Raw genomic sequence first — 14,756 nt, forward strand, 5'->3', positions numbered from 1 at the left:
GAGCTAGTGTTTTTCTCTGTGCAGACGACACATCTGAGCGACAACTGGCTGTGTTGAAGCCCAGGGATTATAGTTCAGGTGGTAGAAACATGAACACAACAGGAGACCTGGATACAGTTGCCAACCAATTATTTAGTCGGGAAGAGGACTGGCAAATTCTGGAGAGATCCAGGCCTTGTTCATTTTCAGAAAAGTAAGCCGGTCGACGTTATCGGAAGAAAGTCGCGTGCGACGGTCTGTTAGTACACCACCTACGGCACTAAAGACGCGTTCCGATAATACACTGGCAGCAGGGCAAGCCAGCACCTCCAATGCATACTGGCTAAGCTCTGGCCATGTATCCAGCTTAGAGACCCAAAACTTGAAGGGGGAAGAGCCATCTGGGAGTACAGTCACAGGGCGAGACATGTAGTCTGTCACCATCTGACAGAAACGTTGCCTCCTGCTGACTGGAGCCATCAGTGATGGTGTAGACAATTGTGGCGGACACACAAAACTTTGGCACATTTGGGCCATACTGGTCTTGCCTTGTGCTGAGGCGCTGCCTCTGCTCCCTCTTTGTGCCGAGTTTCCTCCACTGGCTCGACGCACAGAGGTGCTTTGTAAAGCACTAGCACCACTGCTGTCGGGTGGAATGGAAAACATGATGGACTGCACCAGTGTGTCTTGGTACTCCCGCAGTTTACGCTCCCGGTTCAATGTTGGTATGAGGGTTTGCAAGTTGTCCCGGTAGCGAGGATCTAGGAGGGTGTACACCCAATAATCAGCCGTGTAGAGAATGTGGGCGATGCGTTTCTCAGGCACTGCAGCATGAAGTCAACCATGTGCTGCAGACTCCCAACTGCCAAAGAACCGCTGTCCCCTGCTTGAGGCGTGATCTCTGACTGCTCTGCATCACCCCACCCTCGCTGTACATACTGACTAGAGCTTTGTGTACCTCCCTCCTGTGGAGAGATGTCTTCCTCCTCCATCGACTCCTCCTCATCCTCCTCACAAAGTGTCCCCTGCCTAGGCCTTTGTGAGGAAGCACGTAGCGCAGACTGTCCAGAAGCAGATGGCATTTGGGACTCCTCATCCTCCACCTCTTCCAAAACCTCATCCCTTAGTGCTTGCAGTGTTTTTTGAAGCAGGCAGATAAGGGGGACAGTCATGCTGACTAGTGCATCATCTGCACTCGCCATCCAAGTGGAATCAACGAAGGCACGCAAAACGAGGCAGATGTCCTTCATAGAGGCCCACTCAGTGGTGCTGAAGTGTGACTGGCGCACATTGCGACTTGTTTGTGCCTGATGCAGCTGGTACTCCATGACTGCTGCCTGCTGCACACACAACCGCTCCAACATATGTAACGTTGAATTCCACCTGGTGGGTAGGTCACATATGATGCGATGTTCCGGAAGGCGTAATCGGCGCTGCAGAGCAGCAAGGCACGATCTTGCCGTGCTGGAACGACGCAAGTGAGCGCACTCTATGTGGACCTTGTGCAGCAGTGCATCAAGATCCGGATAGTCCCTCAGAAAGCTCTGCACGACCAAGTTGAGCACATGTGCCAGACATGGGATGTGAGTGAGGTTGCCTAGGCCAAGAGCTGCCACCAGATTTCAGCCATTGTCACACACTACCAAGCCCGGCTGGAGATTCGCTGGCACAAACCACACGTCGCTCTCCTGCTTGATGGCATTCCAGAGCTCCTGCACTGTGTGGCTTCGATTCCCCAAAGAAATTAATTTGAGTACGGCCTGTTGACGTTTGGCCATGGCTGTGCTCATATCGGTCGTAACAGGCTCCTGCTGCGCTGTTTCAGAGGAACTTGAGTAGGAGGAGGAGTCAATATGTACAGACTGGATTCCTGCAATCCGTGGAGTTGGCAGAACATGTAGAGTGCCACTCTCCAGATCTGTACCCGGCTCCACAACATTGACCCAATGGGCAGTGAGGGAAAGGTATCGTCCCTGTCCATGGTTACTGGTCCACGAATCAGTGGTCAGGTGGACCTTGCTACTGACGGCGTTTAGTAGCGCATGTTTTATGTTTGCCTCCACATGTTTCTGCAGGGCAGGGACGGCTCGCCTGCTGAAATAAAAGCGGATGGGCACGGTGTATTGTGGGACTGCCAATGCCATGAAGTCCCAGAAGGTGTCAGTCTCCACCAGCCTGAATGACAGCATTTCAAGGGCCAGTAGTTTGGCAATGCCAGCATTCAGAGCCTGTGCTCGGGGATGGTTTGCCGAGTATGGTCGCCTTTTCTCCCATGCCTGTGCTACCGATGGCTGCCGAGTGGCCTGGGAGTGTGAGGATGACTTGGAACGTGGTGCTGTGGGTGGAATGTCACAGGGTCTCCGGACAACAGTGCCAGAGGTTCTTCCTTGGCGATCCTGTGAGGAAGCCGAACCAGCTGTGTGTGAGCTGGAGGAAGAGGCCCCAACACGAGCTGAAGAGGTGGTAGGTGGTGCTGTACGTTGGCCTACGTCTTCAGTGTGTCTGTGTAACTCCACCTCGTGCTTGGTCCGCACTTGTTTCTACATATTAGTGGTATTGAGGTTGCTGACATTTTTTCCTCTTTTGACTCTCTGATGACACAGCTTGCGTTTGACAAAGCAAATGTCATCTGCAACTGTGTCAAAAAAGGACCACGCACTGCAAGTCTTGGGAGCGCCCGTTTTGCCTTTTGAAAGTGGAATGCTCCTAACGGGTGCCGAAGTGGAGGCTACAGGCAACCAAGTCTTCCCCCTCCCTCTCCCTCCGGTTTTGGCCGTTCGGGGAATCTCTTCCTCAGAGCTGCTCCCACCACCTTCCTGTTCCTCACGCCATTATGGGTCAAGGACCTCATCATCTACACTCCCCTCTTCAAACATCTGCTTCTCCTGGGTTGTCTCGCCAGCACCGTATGCACCAGAAAGTGGTAACTGAGTCTCGTCATCATCTGATGCGTACTGAGGTGTGCTGAACATAGGCACTGGCCCACCCGCCTCTTCAGATTCAGAGGGACAAAGAAGTTGCGCATCACTGCATACTCCCTCTTCTTCACATTCTGGAATGCTGCTTGGCTGGCCCCCTCTTTCCAAACCAACAGATTCCGAGAACAGAAGTAGCGACTGTGATGGCTCCTGTCCAGGGCTCTCTGACTGCCTGGGCACTTTGGCAGGTGGTGAAGAGACAGATGGTTGCTCTTCGGTGCTCTGGCCCTGTGAGGATGTGGAAGTAATTGAAGTCGATGCGTTAGCTGCCATCCATCCGACAACGGCTTCAATTTGTTCCTCCCGCAGCAGTGGGGTACGGTGAGGTCCTACAAAGTTGCGCATAAAGGACTGTTGCCTGCTAAAACTGGGGGATGCTGACTCACTGGTGCCAACAGCAGGCACAGAATCCCCACGTCCTCTCCCTGCAGAATCCCCACGTCCTATCCCTGTAGAATCCCCAAGTCCTCTCCCTGATGAAACTCCACGACCACGTGCCTTACTCTCTGCCGTCTTCATCTTGCTAGACTGAGAAAGATAGGCAGAAAAGTACAAAGGGGGGCCTTAGTGTGTTTGTTCCAGAACAGCTGGTTACAGGTATAAGAAAAACTAATTTTATGAAGTGTGTGTGTTGACTACACTTTAATGGGAGCTAATGTGGCCTACACAACTTTCAAATGTAGTGTTTGGTGAACTTTGTTGTTTTTTTTTTGGGGGGGAAAAACTAAAAGGATGTGACCAATGATTTGAAAGTCAGAGTATCACCAACTTTCTGGAGCTATTACAATGCAGGCAGGTAACCTACAATGCAAAAGATGAGGCTCCAGAAAAATTGGGTAATACTGATCTGGCTGCAGCTGAAGGGCACAAGCCAGAAAAAAGGATCCTCTATCTACTCCTATATAGTGTTTGCAACCAACCAATGTAGATGGATATGGATGGATGCACACTAATAGGAGAAGAAAAAATGAGCTGCAATTAAAGAAAAATATGTGTGAGGCAGTGAGCGGCCTACAACCAGACGTAGCTGCAGGACACACTACTCAGCGTGAGCTGCACTCACACACAGTCAGAGACCTCTCAGACAGCCGTGAAGAGTGCAGCTAAGTGGGCACTAGCACTGAAAGGCTGCAGAAAGGCTCCGCTGTCTACTACTATTGTTTGCAACCAACGTATATGGATACGGATGGAAGCACACTAGATAGAATTTTTTAAATAAGCAGCTCAAAAAGAAAAATATGTATGAGGCAGCAGTGAGGCACGCTGGGCGGCCTACAACCAGACGTGGCTGAAGGACCCACTCCACAGCGTGAGCTGCACTCACACAGCCCTTGCAGATAGCTGTGAACACTGCTGCTAGGCAAAAGAAAGCTACAGTGGTGGTTTATGTAGCCTGGGTAAAGCACAATATTGTTTTGAGAATCGCTATTTCTAACTGTCCCTCACAGTCTTCAACAGCAGCCTGTCCCTAACTGAATTCACAGCAGAGTGACCAGAAATGGCGGCGGCGGTGGCTTTTATAGTGCATCATGACATCATTTCAGCAGCCAATCACAGCCATGCCAATAGTTAACATGCCTACATGCCTAACAGGATGTGCCCACACTTCTGAGGATTCCCATTGGCTGAATCAAAGTGAGCGGGCTGATAGCATTATGGGAACTTCCGATTCCGGTATCCGATATGAAAAAAGTATCGGAAGTCAGTATCGGAATTCCGATACAGCTAATATCAGCCGATACCCGATACTTGCGGTATCGGAAAGTTCAACACTACTCATGTGTAATCAATCGCCAAAATGAAAACGATTAAAACAAACGTGATCCTTGCATTTTCTGTAAAAATAAGAGATTTCTAAACACTGGGGTATAGGAAACCCCACATCACCAGTTGCGTGACAAAAACCCCACCTCACCAGTTGAGGGTTAATTCCAAATATAAAACTATACCCATAATTCACCCCCTGAAGGTTAGTCAGTAGGTGACTAATAGAAAAAACATGTACCCCAAAGCAGGGCTGTGGAGTCGGTAAGCCAAACCTGCGACTCCGACTCCTCAATTTCCCTTACAGCGACTCCAACTCCGACTCCACGACTCCGACTCCCACATATATTGCTTATATTTAAGTGAAAAATGTATTCTAGTACAATGTGAACATCAGACATTAAATCATTTTTATGATACAATAATCAAGATATTTAGATAGAACATAATATTTATTGGAATACAACTTTAGAACACAAAAAATTGTAATAAATTGTAAACATGTAATACACTATGTCATATCGATTACATATATATATATATATAACACTATGTAGTAAACTATAAGTGGAAAAAACAGTTTTCAACAAAAACATACTAAATAACATTTGTGCAGTCTATGAATTTGTTCTAAGAAAAAGAATTGCCTCCATCAGATCCTCCTTCATAGATGACCTCAAATCTGACCTAATAATTTTAAGGCTAGAGAACAACCTCTCTACAGTAACTTGGGTTGGAGGCAAAGCCGTAACCACATGGGCAACATCTCTAACAATTTCCGGGTGTAAAGGAATTGCCTCATGCACAGTCAGTTTTGATGAACGGTTGAATTTTTCTTTTTCTTTGAGAGCAAGTGAAACATTTTGCTGAAATATGGTCAATCTGCTGCTATAGGAGACAGAGTGAAATCTTTTTCCTTGCGGCAACGCTTTGCCTGCTCCATGTCATACAAATACTTGTCAAAGTCAAACTCCTCATCTGATGAGGATGAAGATATGGCAGCAGTAGCACTGTCAGGACCCGAGTCCTCTTGCGCCTGGCAGTCCTCCTGTAGGCCACTCTTCCTAACTGCTACCTCAGTCAGAGCTTCTTTTCCTTTAGTAAGCTGTTGATCATCAAGCAATATACGATGACTTGGGTCCACATAAACAGCTGCCAGAAAAATTGTATTTTCCAATAGCTGTGTCTCTCTCCATTTCATTGAAGCAGAAATGCCATCTGCGATTAAACAGCAAAATAGCAATTTCTTCCGCTCCCTCATGAAAATGCCAGGAGTTAAATCCTCAGCTTGTAATTTTTTAGTCACAGTAAATGGGTGATTAAGCAATTCCTTCAATTCAGCCACCTGTGTCCATTGACCTTCATTTAGGGTTACCTGAGGGTTCACCATATCTATAAGAAACGGTTTTAGTTGATCAACAATTGCCATTTTCCAGCACGTCTCTTCAAGATGGAATCAATTTTAGGGGTTCTGGCGGCAATAACCAATTTCCTCACTTTTCCAATCAGATTTCCAGCATGTCCCTCTTGCAGACTGTCTCTTATTGCCAGCTGCAGCGTGTGCACAACACAGCGCATGTGATGAATAGGAAAGTGTTTTGAAGCAGCTTCAACAAGATCATCTATTTCTACAGTATAATTTTGCTGTTCTTCTGTAGTAATATCTGTTTGTTCCTCAGTTACATGAACAGCACTGTGGCCTTCCATCTCAAACATACTGAATCCTAAATGTTCCTCTAGCTGCTGTTCATTACTCTCATTCATCAGTGTAATTGTACTTATGTTTGAAGCATTGTCCGTTACAATAGCAAGAACCTGTTCTTTTTTGAGTTCGTAATCTTGCAGAACTTTTTCCACTAAGGCCTGGAGAAACTGGCTGCTGTGATGAGCTCTAGTATCTTTTACTGCCAGCGTGTTGGTAACAATTTTTGTTGTCACAAACCTATCGAATATTGATGGCAAAATAGTTCACTCTGTGACGTGTGCAGGCGTCCAGTGTAAGGAACATGAAGCGTCTTTTGAGAGTCTTTTTAAGATCTTCCTTTTGGTTAAGGGCTTCTTCAATCACTAATTTTCTAATACTTTCTCTTTCCAGAGAAACACCAAGTTTGTGGCCATTTCTCCATTAAGAGCTGTAAAAGCTGGTCATGCAAATAATGATAATGGTACACCGTCCTTCACAACAAGCTGGATGAGCTGTCTTTTAGACATATCTGCTGTCATTGTTACAGTAACTTTGTCACTTACAAAATATCTTGTTAATGATGTTTGAGATGCTCTTTCCTCCTCCTTTGCCTGGCAGGAAGTGTCAGTCTGTGTGCTACCCGGCTTTCATTCTTTTTGGTACCGATAAGATATGGATAGACAGATATGGATAAATGGATATATAGATAGAGCAGATTTCTAATCTGCTTTTGATATTGAAAACATTATCTATGAGCTCAAAAAGCTTTCAGGTGATGCGTTTTTTTTAAAAATCTGATCTGCTTTTGCAGCTGAAAAACGTATTCTCAAAAAACGCAGCAAAAACAGTGTGTGTGAATGTAGCCTTAGATCAGGAATAGAACAGCCATTTGTAGGGCATTTCATAACTTTCCCAAATTCCTATGAAAAAATATTCAGCACATTCTGCATTGAACTACTGTACCCAATTTATTATATATTTTAGGAGTCGGAGTCGGTCCATTTTATACCGACTCCAACTCCGACTCCACCAAAATGAGCTCCGACTCCACAGCCCTGCCCCAAAGTTCAGTACTGTACCATTCCACCTCCATTGATGATCAGATCGTTAGGGCCACAAGGATCCCTAGAAGTCAAGTACTTCAATACAGAAAAAAAGAGGAAAATCATCGTGTACCACTGGTAGTGACCTACAACCCACAACTTGAAATACTCAGAAAAATGGCTAAGAAACTTCACCATATCCTACACAATGATGACCAGTTAAAAACACTATTCAAAGACCTCCCCTTGCTATGTTACAGACAACCTCCCAATCTAAGAAACATCATTATCCGAAGTTCAATGCCCTCAGATTCACCAAGAGGAACATATCCTTGCAATGGGAGAAGATGCAAAACCTGCATTCACATAGATACCAAAGACAAAATCCGAATTCCCAACACAGCAGGTCTATAAGATCCCAGGGACATTCACATGTTCCTCTTCCAATGTGGTGTATTTAATTCTATGCAATATATGTCCTGTGGGTGGCCTCTATGTTGGAGAAACAGGACAGAGACTGAGAGCAAGGATGAGGTCTCATCGTCATACAATTACAGACAAAAAAAACATTTACCTGTGGCCAAACATTTCTGTGGTCCAGGACACAACATAAACAATATGAAAGTTGTCATTTTAAAAAGCAATTTTAAATCACACACACATCGGAGAGTGTGGGAGCATAAATTCATTACTATCTTTGATACACAGGACTCAATTTGTCAGAAGGTTTTATAGCCTATTACCATATCTGAGCTACTTGCTCCAAACAGCCCTTTGATCTCACAGAATTTTCACACCTCTGATGTAATCGTACCTAATTAAGGATTCTCCCTTCAAGCTCAGTATTTGTTTATTGAGATTGTATTCTCTATTTAAATGTCCATGTATCACACCAGCATGTGCTTTAAACTGTATATAAAAAAGGTTTCTTCAAATATTTTGTTATATCAGCCTGATGAAGGGACATAAGCAGTCCCGAAAGCTTGCTTTGTAACATCATTTACTATTTGTTAGTCATTCAAAGGTATCATACCCACAAGATTCCTATTTTGTTTCTCTCACTGAGAGCACTTTATATATTTTTTCTACTGGCTAACATGGTACCAAACCACTTTTTTCGCTTTTCAAAATAATGCACATATTTTATTAAAATTTCATACAAGACATTATTATGCCCTGTATCATCCTTGGTAGCTGAGCCTGATTGGATATCCAGGTAATACTGTTCACATGCCCATACACTATATTAGCATAATAGCAATCACTTATAGATGTGGGGTGGTCTTTGTCTATTAATTATTGTTGTCCATGTTGTTTGGCTCTATCCATAGCACTGAGATATTTTCTCATCTTGTGATATATACAGCATAGCTCTCATGGTTGCTTTTCCAAGGGGGTGGTGTGTCCTTTAAATCAACAGCTGCATATTTTGCACATTTCTTATCCATCATTCCCTCATGTTCTTTCCCCTGTGTCTTTTTTTTAGCATAATAATGTTTTGTATGAAATTTTAAACAATAAAATATGTGCATTATTTTGAAAAAACTCTTTGGACTAGTACACTTTTTTTCGTTTTTTCTTGCAGCCACCCCACAGAGTATAATGCAGCCCCCCTCATAGAGTATGATGCAATCACCGCTGATAGAATATAAATATAATACTGTCCCCCAAAGAATATAATGTAGCCCCGAATAGAATATAATACAGCCCACCTCCCCATAGAATATAATGTAGCCCCATCAACGAGTATGATGCAATCCTCCCTCATAAAATCTAATACAGCCCCCCATAGAATATAATACAGCCCACCTCCCCATAGAATATAATGTAGCCCCATCAACGAGTATGATGCAATCCTCCCTCATAAAATCTAATACAGCCCCCATAGAATATAATGTAGCCCCCCATAGAATATAATACAGCCCTCCTCCCCATAGTATATAATGCAGCCCCCCATAGTATAAAATATACCGCCCATAGTATATAACACAGCCTCCCTCATAGAATATAATATACCCCACAATAGTATATAACCCAGCCCACATATATAACCCAGCCCACATAGTGTATACCACAGCCCTCATAGTATATAGCACAGTCCTCAAAGTACATAGCACTGCCCGCATAGTATATAGCACCGCCTGCATAGTATATAGCACAGCCCTCATAGTATATAGCACAGCCCGCATAGTTTATATAGCACAGCCCACATCTCCCCCGCAAGAATGGCCTCACAGTCAAGTATTCACTGTTATAGTAAAAAAAAACCCACTATCCTCACCTCTCCTCGTGCCTGCGCTGCTCCTGGCTCCTGTCTCAGCAGCTGCCTCTGCACTGCCTGCACCCGCAGTGTCAGAGGCAGGGAATGATGGGAGAGGGAGCATCAGCTGCCGCGCTCTCCCCCATCATTGCTTTGAACTGTACTGGCAGACGCCGGTATATTTCAATGTGGCGGTGGGTCAGCGCTGGTGGGCCCCCCTGCCTCACGGGCCTCAAAGCGGCTATGTGATGTGCCGCTAGCTGGGGACCCCTGGGGGAACGGGGGCCCTAGGCAGCGGCCTGGTCTGCCTGACCCTAATGCCGGCCCTGGTTATAAGATACGTGGGGTTCCCGATCAGTTCGAAACCACCGACCATAGACAAATGTCGGCGCAGCACAAAGCCCTGCTAGCGCTGACGTTTATCTACCGCTGGCAGTCATGAAGCGGTTAAGTTAAGGGTACCATAATTTCTGTCCAGGCCTATTTCATGAGATTAATTTTTTTTTCATTCTGTGGAAGCATGGCTGAAAAGCAATGTCTGACTTTCATTTGTTCATTTTCATAGATTTTTGATTTATTATTAGTTTTGTCAGATTCAAGTTATTTCTGTGACCATTGTGGGTTTTTCTGTCATTAAACGAGGGGTACCAACAATTTTGACCACGTGTGTAGGAGGAGTGAATAATTTGACTCCTCAGTCTCTTTCCAGAAATTAACACGCAGTGGATGTTGGAGAGTGAATTACACATTTGCCATTTTATTACCCAGCACATAGTGCCCAGATTGTGCTCCAGGAGACACACACCACAAATTAAGTGGATTCTTCTCACTATAATATTGCTAAATACAGGGATCCTAAATGTTGTTTGCGCACACTGCAAGACTCCGAAGTGAGAGCGGATTTTGCTGGATTGGTTTATAGAAACCTTGTTGCTTTTCAACAGCCTTTGAGCCACTAATAGTTCGGGAACCTCTGTTTTTCCATTGACAGATGATGGACCTGAGTGGGGACTTGTTTTTGTGAGATGAGAATTAGTATTATTTTCACCTACATAACATTGATTGGTTTCTTTTTATTCGATATTTGGGAGGCAGAATGAACAAACAGTTGAACACCACACACTACTGGCTCATCCAGCAAGGTTTTCTATTAGACTGTGAACTGTTATTGTCTTGGTAAATAATTAAAGTTTTTTACATAGCTTGCCATTTTTATGAACAGTTTAAGTAGAAATGTTCAAAAATATAAAACTCAAGGATATTTTATTAAAAAATAATTTTTTCATCTTTGCAGATGACTGTACCAGGACATCAGAGGGACAGCTGACATCTTCAACTTCTCAATCTGATGATCTTGAGATCCTACAAGATACAACTGAAGTGATTGCTGTTACTCCAGATATAGCATCATCCATTCACAGCAAAGATCTGTCATCTGATCCTATGAAACAGGTCCCATCTTCTGATTCATTACCGACTACTAAGGAAAATGAAAGTCACAAAAGAGGCATTAAAAAACAAACTGCTCCTAAAGGAAAGAAGTCATTTTCCTGTTCAGAATGTGGGAATTGTTATGCACATAAATCACTGCTTGTTAATCACCATAGAAATCACACAGGGGAGAAGCCTTTTTCATGGTCAGAATGTGGGAAATTTTTTAACCATAAAAAAGATTTGGTTAATCACCATAGAACTCACACTAGGGAGAAGCTTTTTTCCTGTTTAGAATGTGGGAAATGTTTTACCCGGAAAGCGCAACTGATTAGTCACCAGAGAACTCACACAGGGGAGAAGCCTTTTTCATGTTTAGAATGTGGGAAATGTTTTAACGATAAATCAGATGGTGTTAAGCACCAGAGAACTCACACAGGGGAGAAACTTTTTTCATGTTCAGAATGTGGGAAATGTTTTAACAATAAATCACATTTTCTTATCCACCAAAGAACTCACACAGGGGAGAAGCCTTTTTCATGTTTAGAATGTGGGAAATGTTTTAACAATAAATTACATTTTCTTATCTGCCAAAGAACTCACACAGGGGAGAAGCCTTTCTCATGTTTAGAGTGTGGGAAATGTTTTACTCGGAAAGCGCATCTGATTAGTCACCAGAGAACTCACACAGGGGAGAAGCCTTTTTCATGTTTAGAATGTGGGAAATGTTTTAACGATAAATCAGATTGTGTTAAGCACCAGAGAACTCACACAGGGGAGAAACTTTTTTCATGTTCAGAATGTGGGAAATGTTTTAACAATAAATCACATTTTCTTATCCACCAAAGAACTCACACAGGGGAGAAGCCTTTCTCATGTTTAGAGTGTGGGAAATGTTTTACTCGGAAAGCGCATCTGATTAGTCACCAGAGAACTCACACAGGGGAGAAGCCTTTTTCATGTTTAGAATGTGGGAAATGTTTTAACGATAAATCAGATTGTGTTAAGCACCAGAGAACTCACACAGGGGAGAAACTTTTTTCATGTTCAGAATGTGGGAAATGTTTTAACAATAAATCACATTTTCTTATCCACCAAAGAACTCACACAGGGGAGAAGCCTTTTTCATGTTTAGAATGTGGAAAATGTTTTACCCAGAAAGCGCAACTGATTAGTCACCAGAGAACTCACACAGGGGAGAAGCCTTTTTCATGTTTAGAATGTGGGAAATGTTTTAACCATAAATCAAATTTTCTTATCCACCAAAGAACTCACACAGGGGAGAAGCCTTTTTCATGTTTAGAATGTGGGAAATGTTTTAACGATAAATCAGATTGTGTTAAGCACCAGAGAATTCACACAGGAGAGAAACTTTTTTCCTTTTAATGTGGGAAATATTGTAACCAGAAAGTTCTTCTTGATCGCCATCAGATGAAAAGCTTTTTCATTTTCTTAATGTGGGAAATATTTTACTTGCAAATCAACTGTTAATAAACACCAGAGACGGGGAGAAGCCTTTTATGTTCATAGTGTTGGAATAATTTTAACCAAAATTGAATCTTCTTAAATGGGTTGTCTCGTGTCAATCCTCATGTTTGCTGACAAAAGGATAAAACTAAACTTTATTAATTCCAAATGTAAAACTATACCTATAATTCCCCCCCTGAAGTTTAGTCAATAGGTGACTAATAGAAAATAACATGTACCCCACAGTTCAGTATATAGGGTGAGGTGATGTATACACACTCACTCTCCAAGCCTCTCATTTCTATGGGTTTCATCGTCCTCACCAAAGGCGACTCATCAGCAGACTCTTTAATATTGATATATATTCAAGCGATACTAGACAAAAAAAGCTAAAATCATGTATCATTTTATCCAAAACAGTCAGAAAACTAGCCCCATATTGGCAGATCCCAGACTTCAAACTATATACATCGTAACAAGAAACGAGGAATGGATTCGGCACACCAACCATGTAAAAATAAAAGAAAACCTTTATTGCAGCATGTGAAACTGGTTTAAAAACATTGGAAACACATAACACGTTACAAGAGCCCTTATTCATAGGATATAAAAAAGAAACTGACATAAGCATTATATATAACAGAAAACCAATCAAAATCATGTGAATAATGGCATTAATTATGCACCAGTTGTGAACCAATGAACCTGGGAATGGAAAGACACAATACAATAGTCAATGGACCCAACACTGTTCCTGTGTTAACGTGAAAAACAAAAACTGATGATATAAAAATTATTAACATGATAATTGTACAGCCATGAAAAGAAAACATAAAATAATATGGCAGGAAAATTAATAAAAATAAAACAAATCGTTTCTCAAATTCATGCCTCTGGGGTGTTTAGTGCCAAGCTTTAAGATCCAATAGGCTTCACGTATAGTCAGAAGTTTGTGTTTATTGCCTCCTCTGGTCGGATTATAAACCTTCGCAAACGCATAAAAGGTACAATTAGAACCATCTCCTCTGTGAACATTAACAAAGCGCTTGGCAGCCCCCGAAAAAGCCACATTCTTATTGGGAAGATTGGTCAAGTGCTCGGCAATACGTTTGTTTTTATTTTCCGCGTATGTAATTTATCCCACACAATGTACAGCAAATACAATAAATTACGGATTGGGGGTCACAATTGATAAATGAGGTGATGTCGTACGATTTGCCGTCTGATGATTAAAAAAACTTTTTTCTATCGCATGCGTGCAAACATTGCACCTACTACCGGCACATTTATAGAAACCAGAAATGGACGACCAAGATTTAGGAGTAGACATTGGCTTTAATAGTCTAGGGGAAAGAGCATTAGCTAAACTGCAACCCCGTCTGGCCACGGACCGCAGCCTGTACTGATAATATGCCGCAATTTGTCGTCCTGATATTGGTAAATTTTTCTTAATTATAGATATTATTCGATTATAATGGGGCTGTAAGGTGCGGAAAAGGTGATAATAGAGTCGGAATTAAAATGAATAACGGATGATGTTTTAGTCGGTTCTAATGCGCTGGGTTTATTGGAAGCGTTATTAAATGCACGCTTGATGTTCAGGTTACTATAACCCCTGTGAAGTAGACGTTTACTGATAATTTCACTCTCCTTATAGAACAAACACTGATCACAGCATATACGCTTCACTCCGTTACACTCACCGTAAGGGATCACCTTAGTTGTATGATGGGGATGAGAAGATGAAGAAAGTAACAGAGAATTACCAGAATTCTCCTTCCTATGGATAGTGGTGTGAATACAATGGAGGGTGGGATCGCCCATAAGAAAAATGTCCAAGAGGCGGATTTGGGTATTTATATTACTGACAGTAAAAGAAAGATTCAAAATATTAGAATTCAGATACTTATGAAAGGAAGACAAATCAGATGGGAACCTCGCCAAATGAGCAGTAAATCATCCACATACCTACCAGAAAAAGCAAGATTTATACAAAAAGGATTGGAATCAGAAAATAAATATAATTCCTCCCACCAAGCCATATAGAGAAAAGCTAATGTTGGGGAGAATTTTGAGCCCATTGGGGCACCAAGGACCTGCAACAAAAAAAATAATAATTGTTAAACAGGAAAAAATTATGTTTTAACAAA

At 42.7% G+C, this 14,756-nt stretch overlaps 1 protein-coding gene across 2 annotated transcripts in view; it reads left to right on the forward strand.

The window, feature by feature from the left end:
• LOC141074042 (uncharacterized) overlaps window positions 1-12,664 on the forward strand; it is a 40,499-nt gene extending 27,835 nt beyond the window's left edge. For both annotated transcript variants that reach the window (XM_073561561.1, XM_073561562.1), the window contains exon 3: window positions 11,003-12,664. In XM_073561561.1, coding sequence (XP_073417662.1) covers window positions 11,152-12,525 — 1,374 coding nt within the window. In that variant the 5' untranslated portion in view covers window positions 11,003-11,151 and the 3' untranslated portion in view covers window positions 12,526-12,664. The remainder of the gene's footprint in view (window positions 1-11,002) is intronic.
• Window positions 12,665-14,756: the final 2,092 nt, after the last annotated feature.

The sequence above is a fragment of the Dendrobates tinctorius genome, unplaced genomic scaffold (genome assembly GCF_039654945.1).
Source record: "Dendrobates tinctorius isolate UK_male_01 unplaced genomic scaffold, ASM3965494v1 ptg000322l, whole genome shotgun sequence".
NCBI classification, from domain to species: Eukaryota; Metazoa; Chordata; class Amphibia; order Anura; family Dendrobatidae; genus Dendrobates; species Dendrobates tinctorius.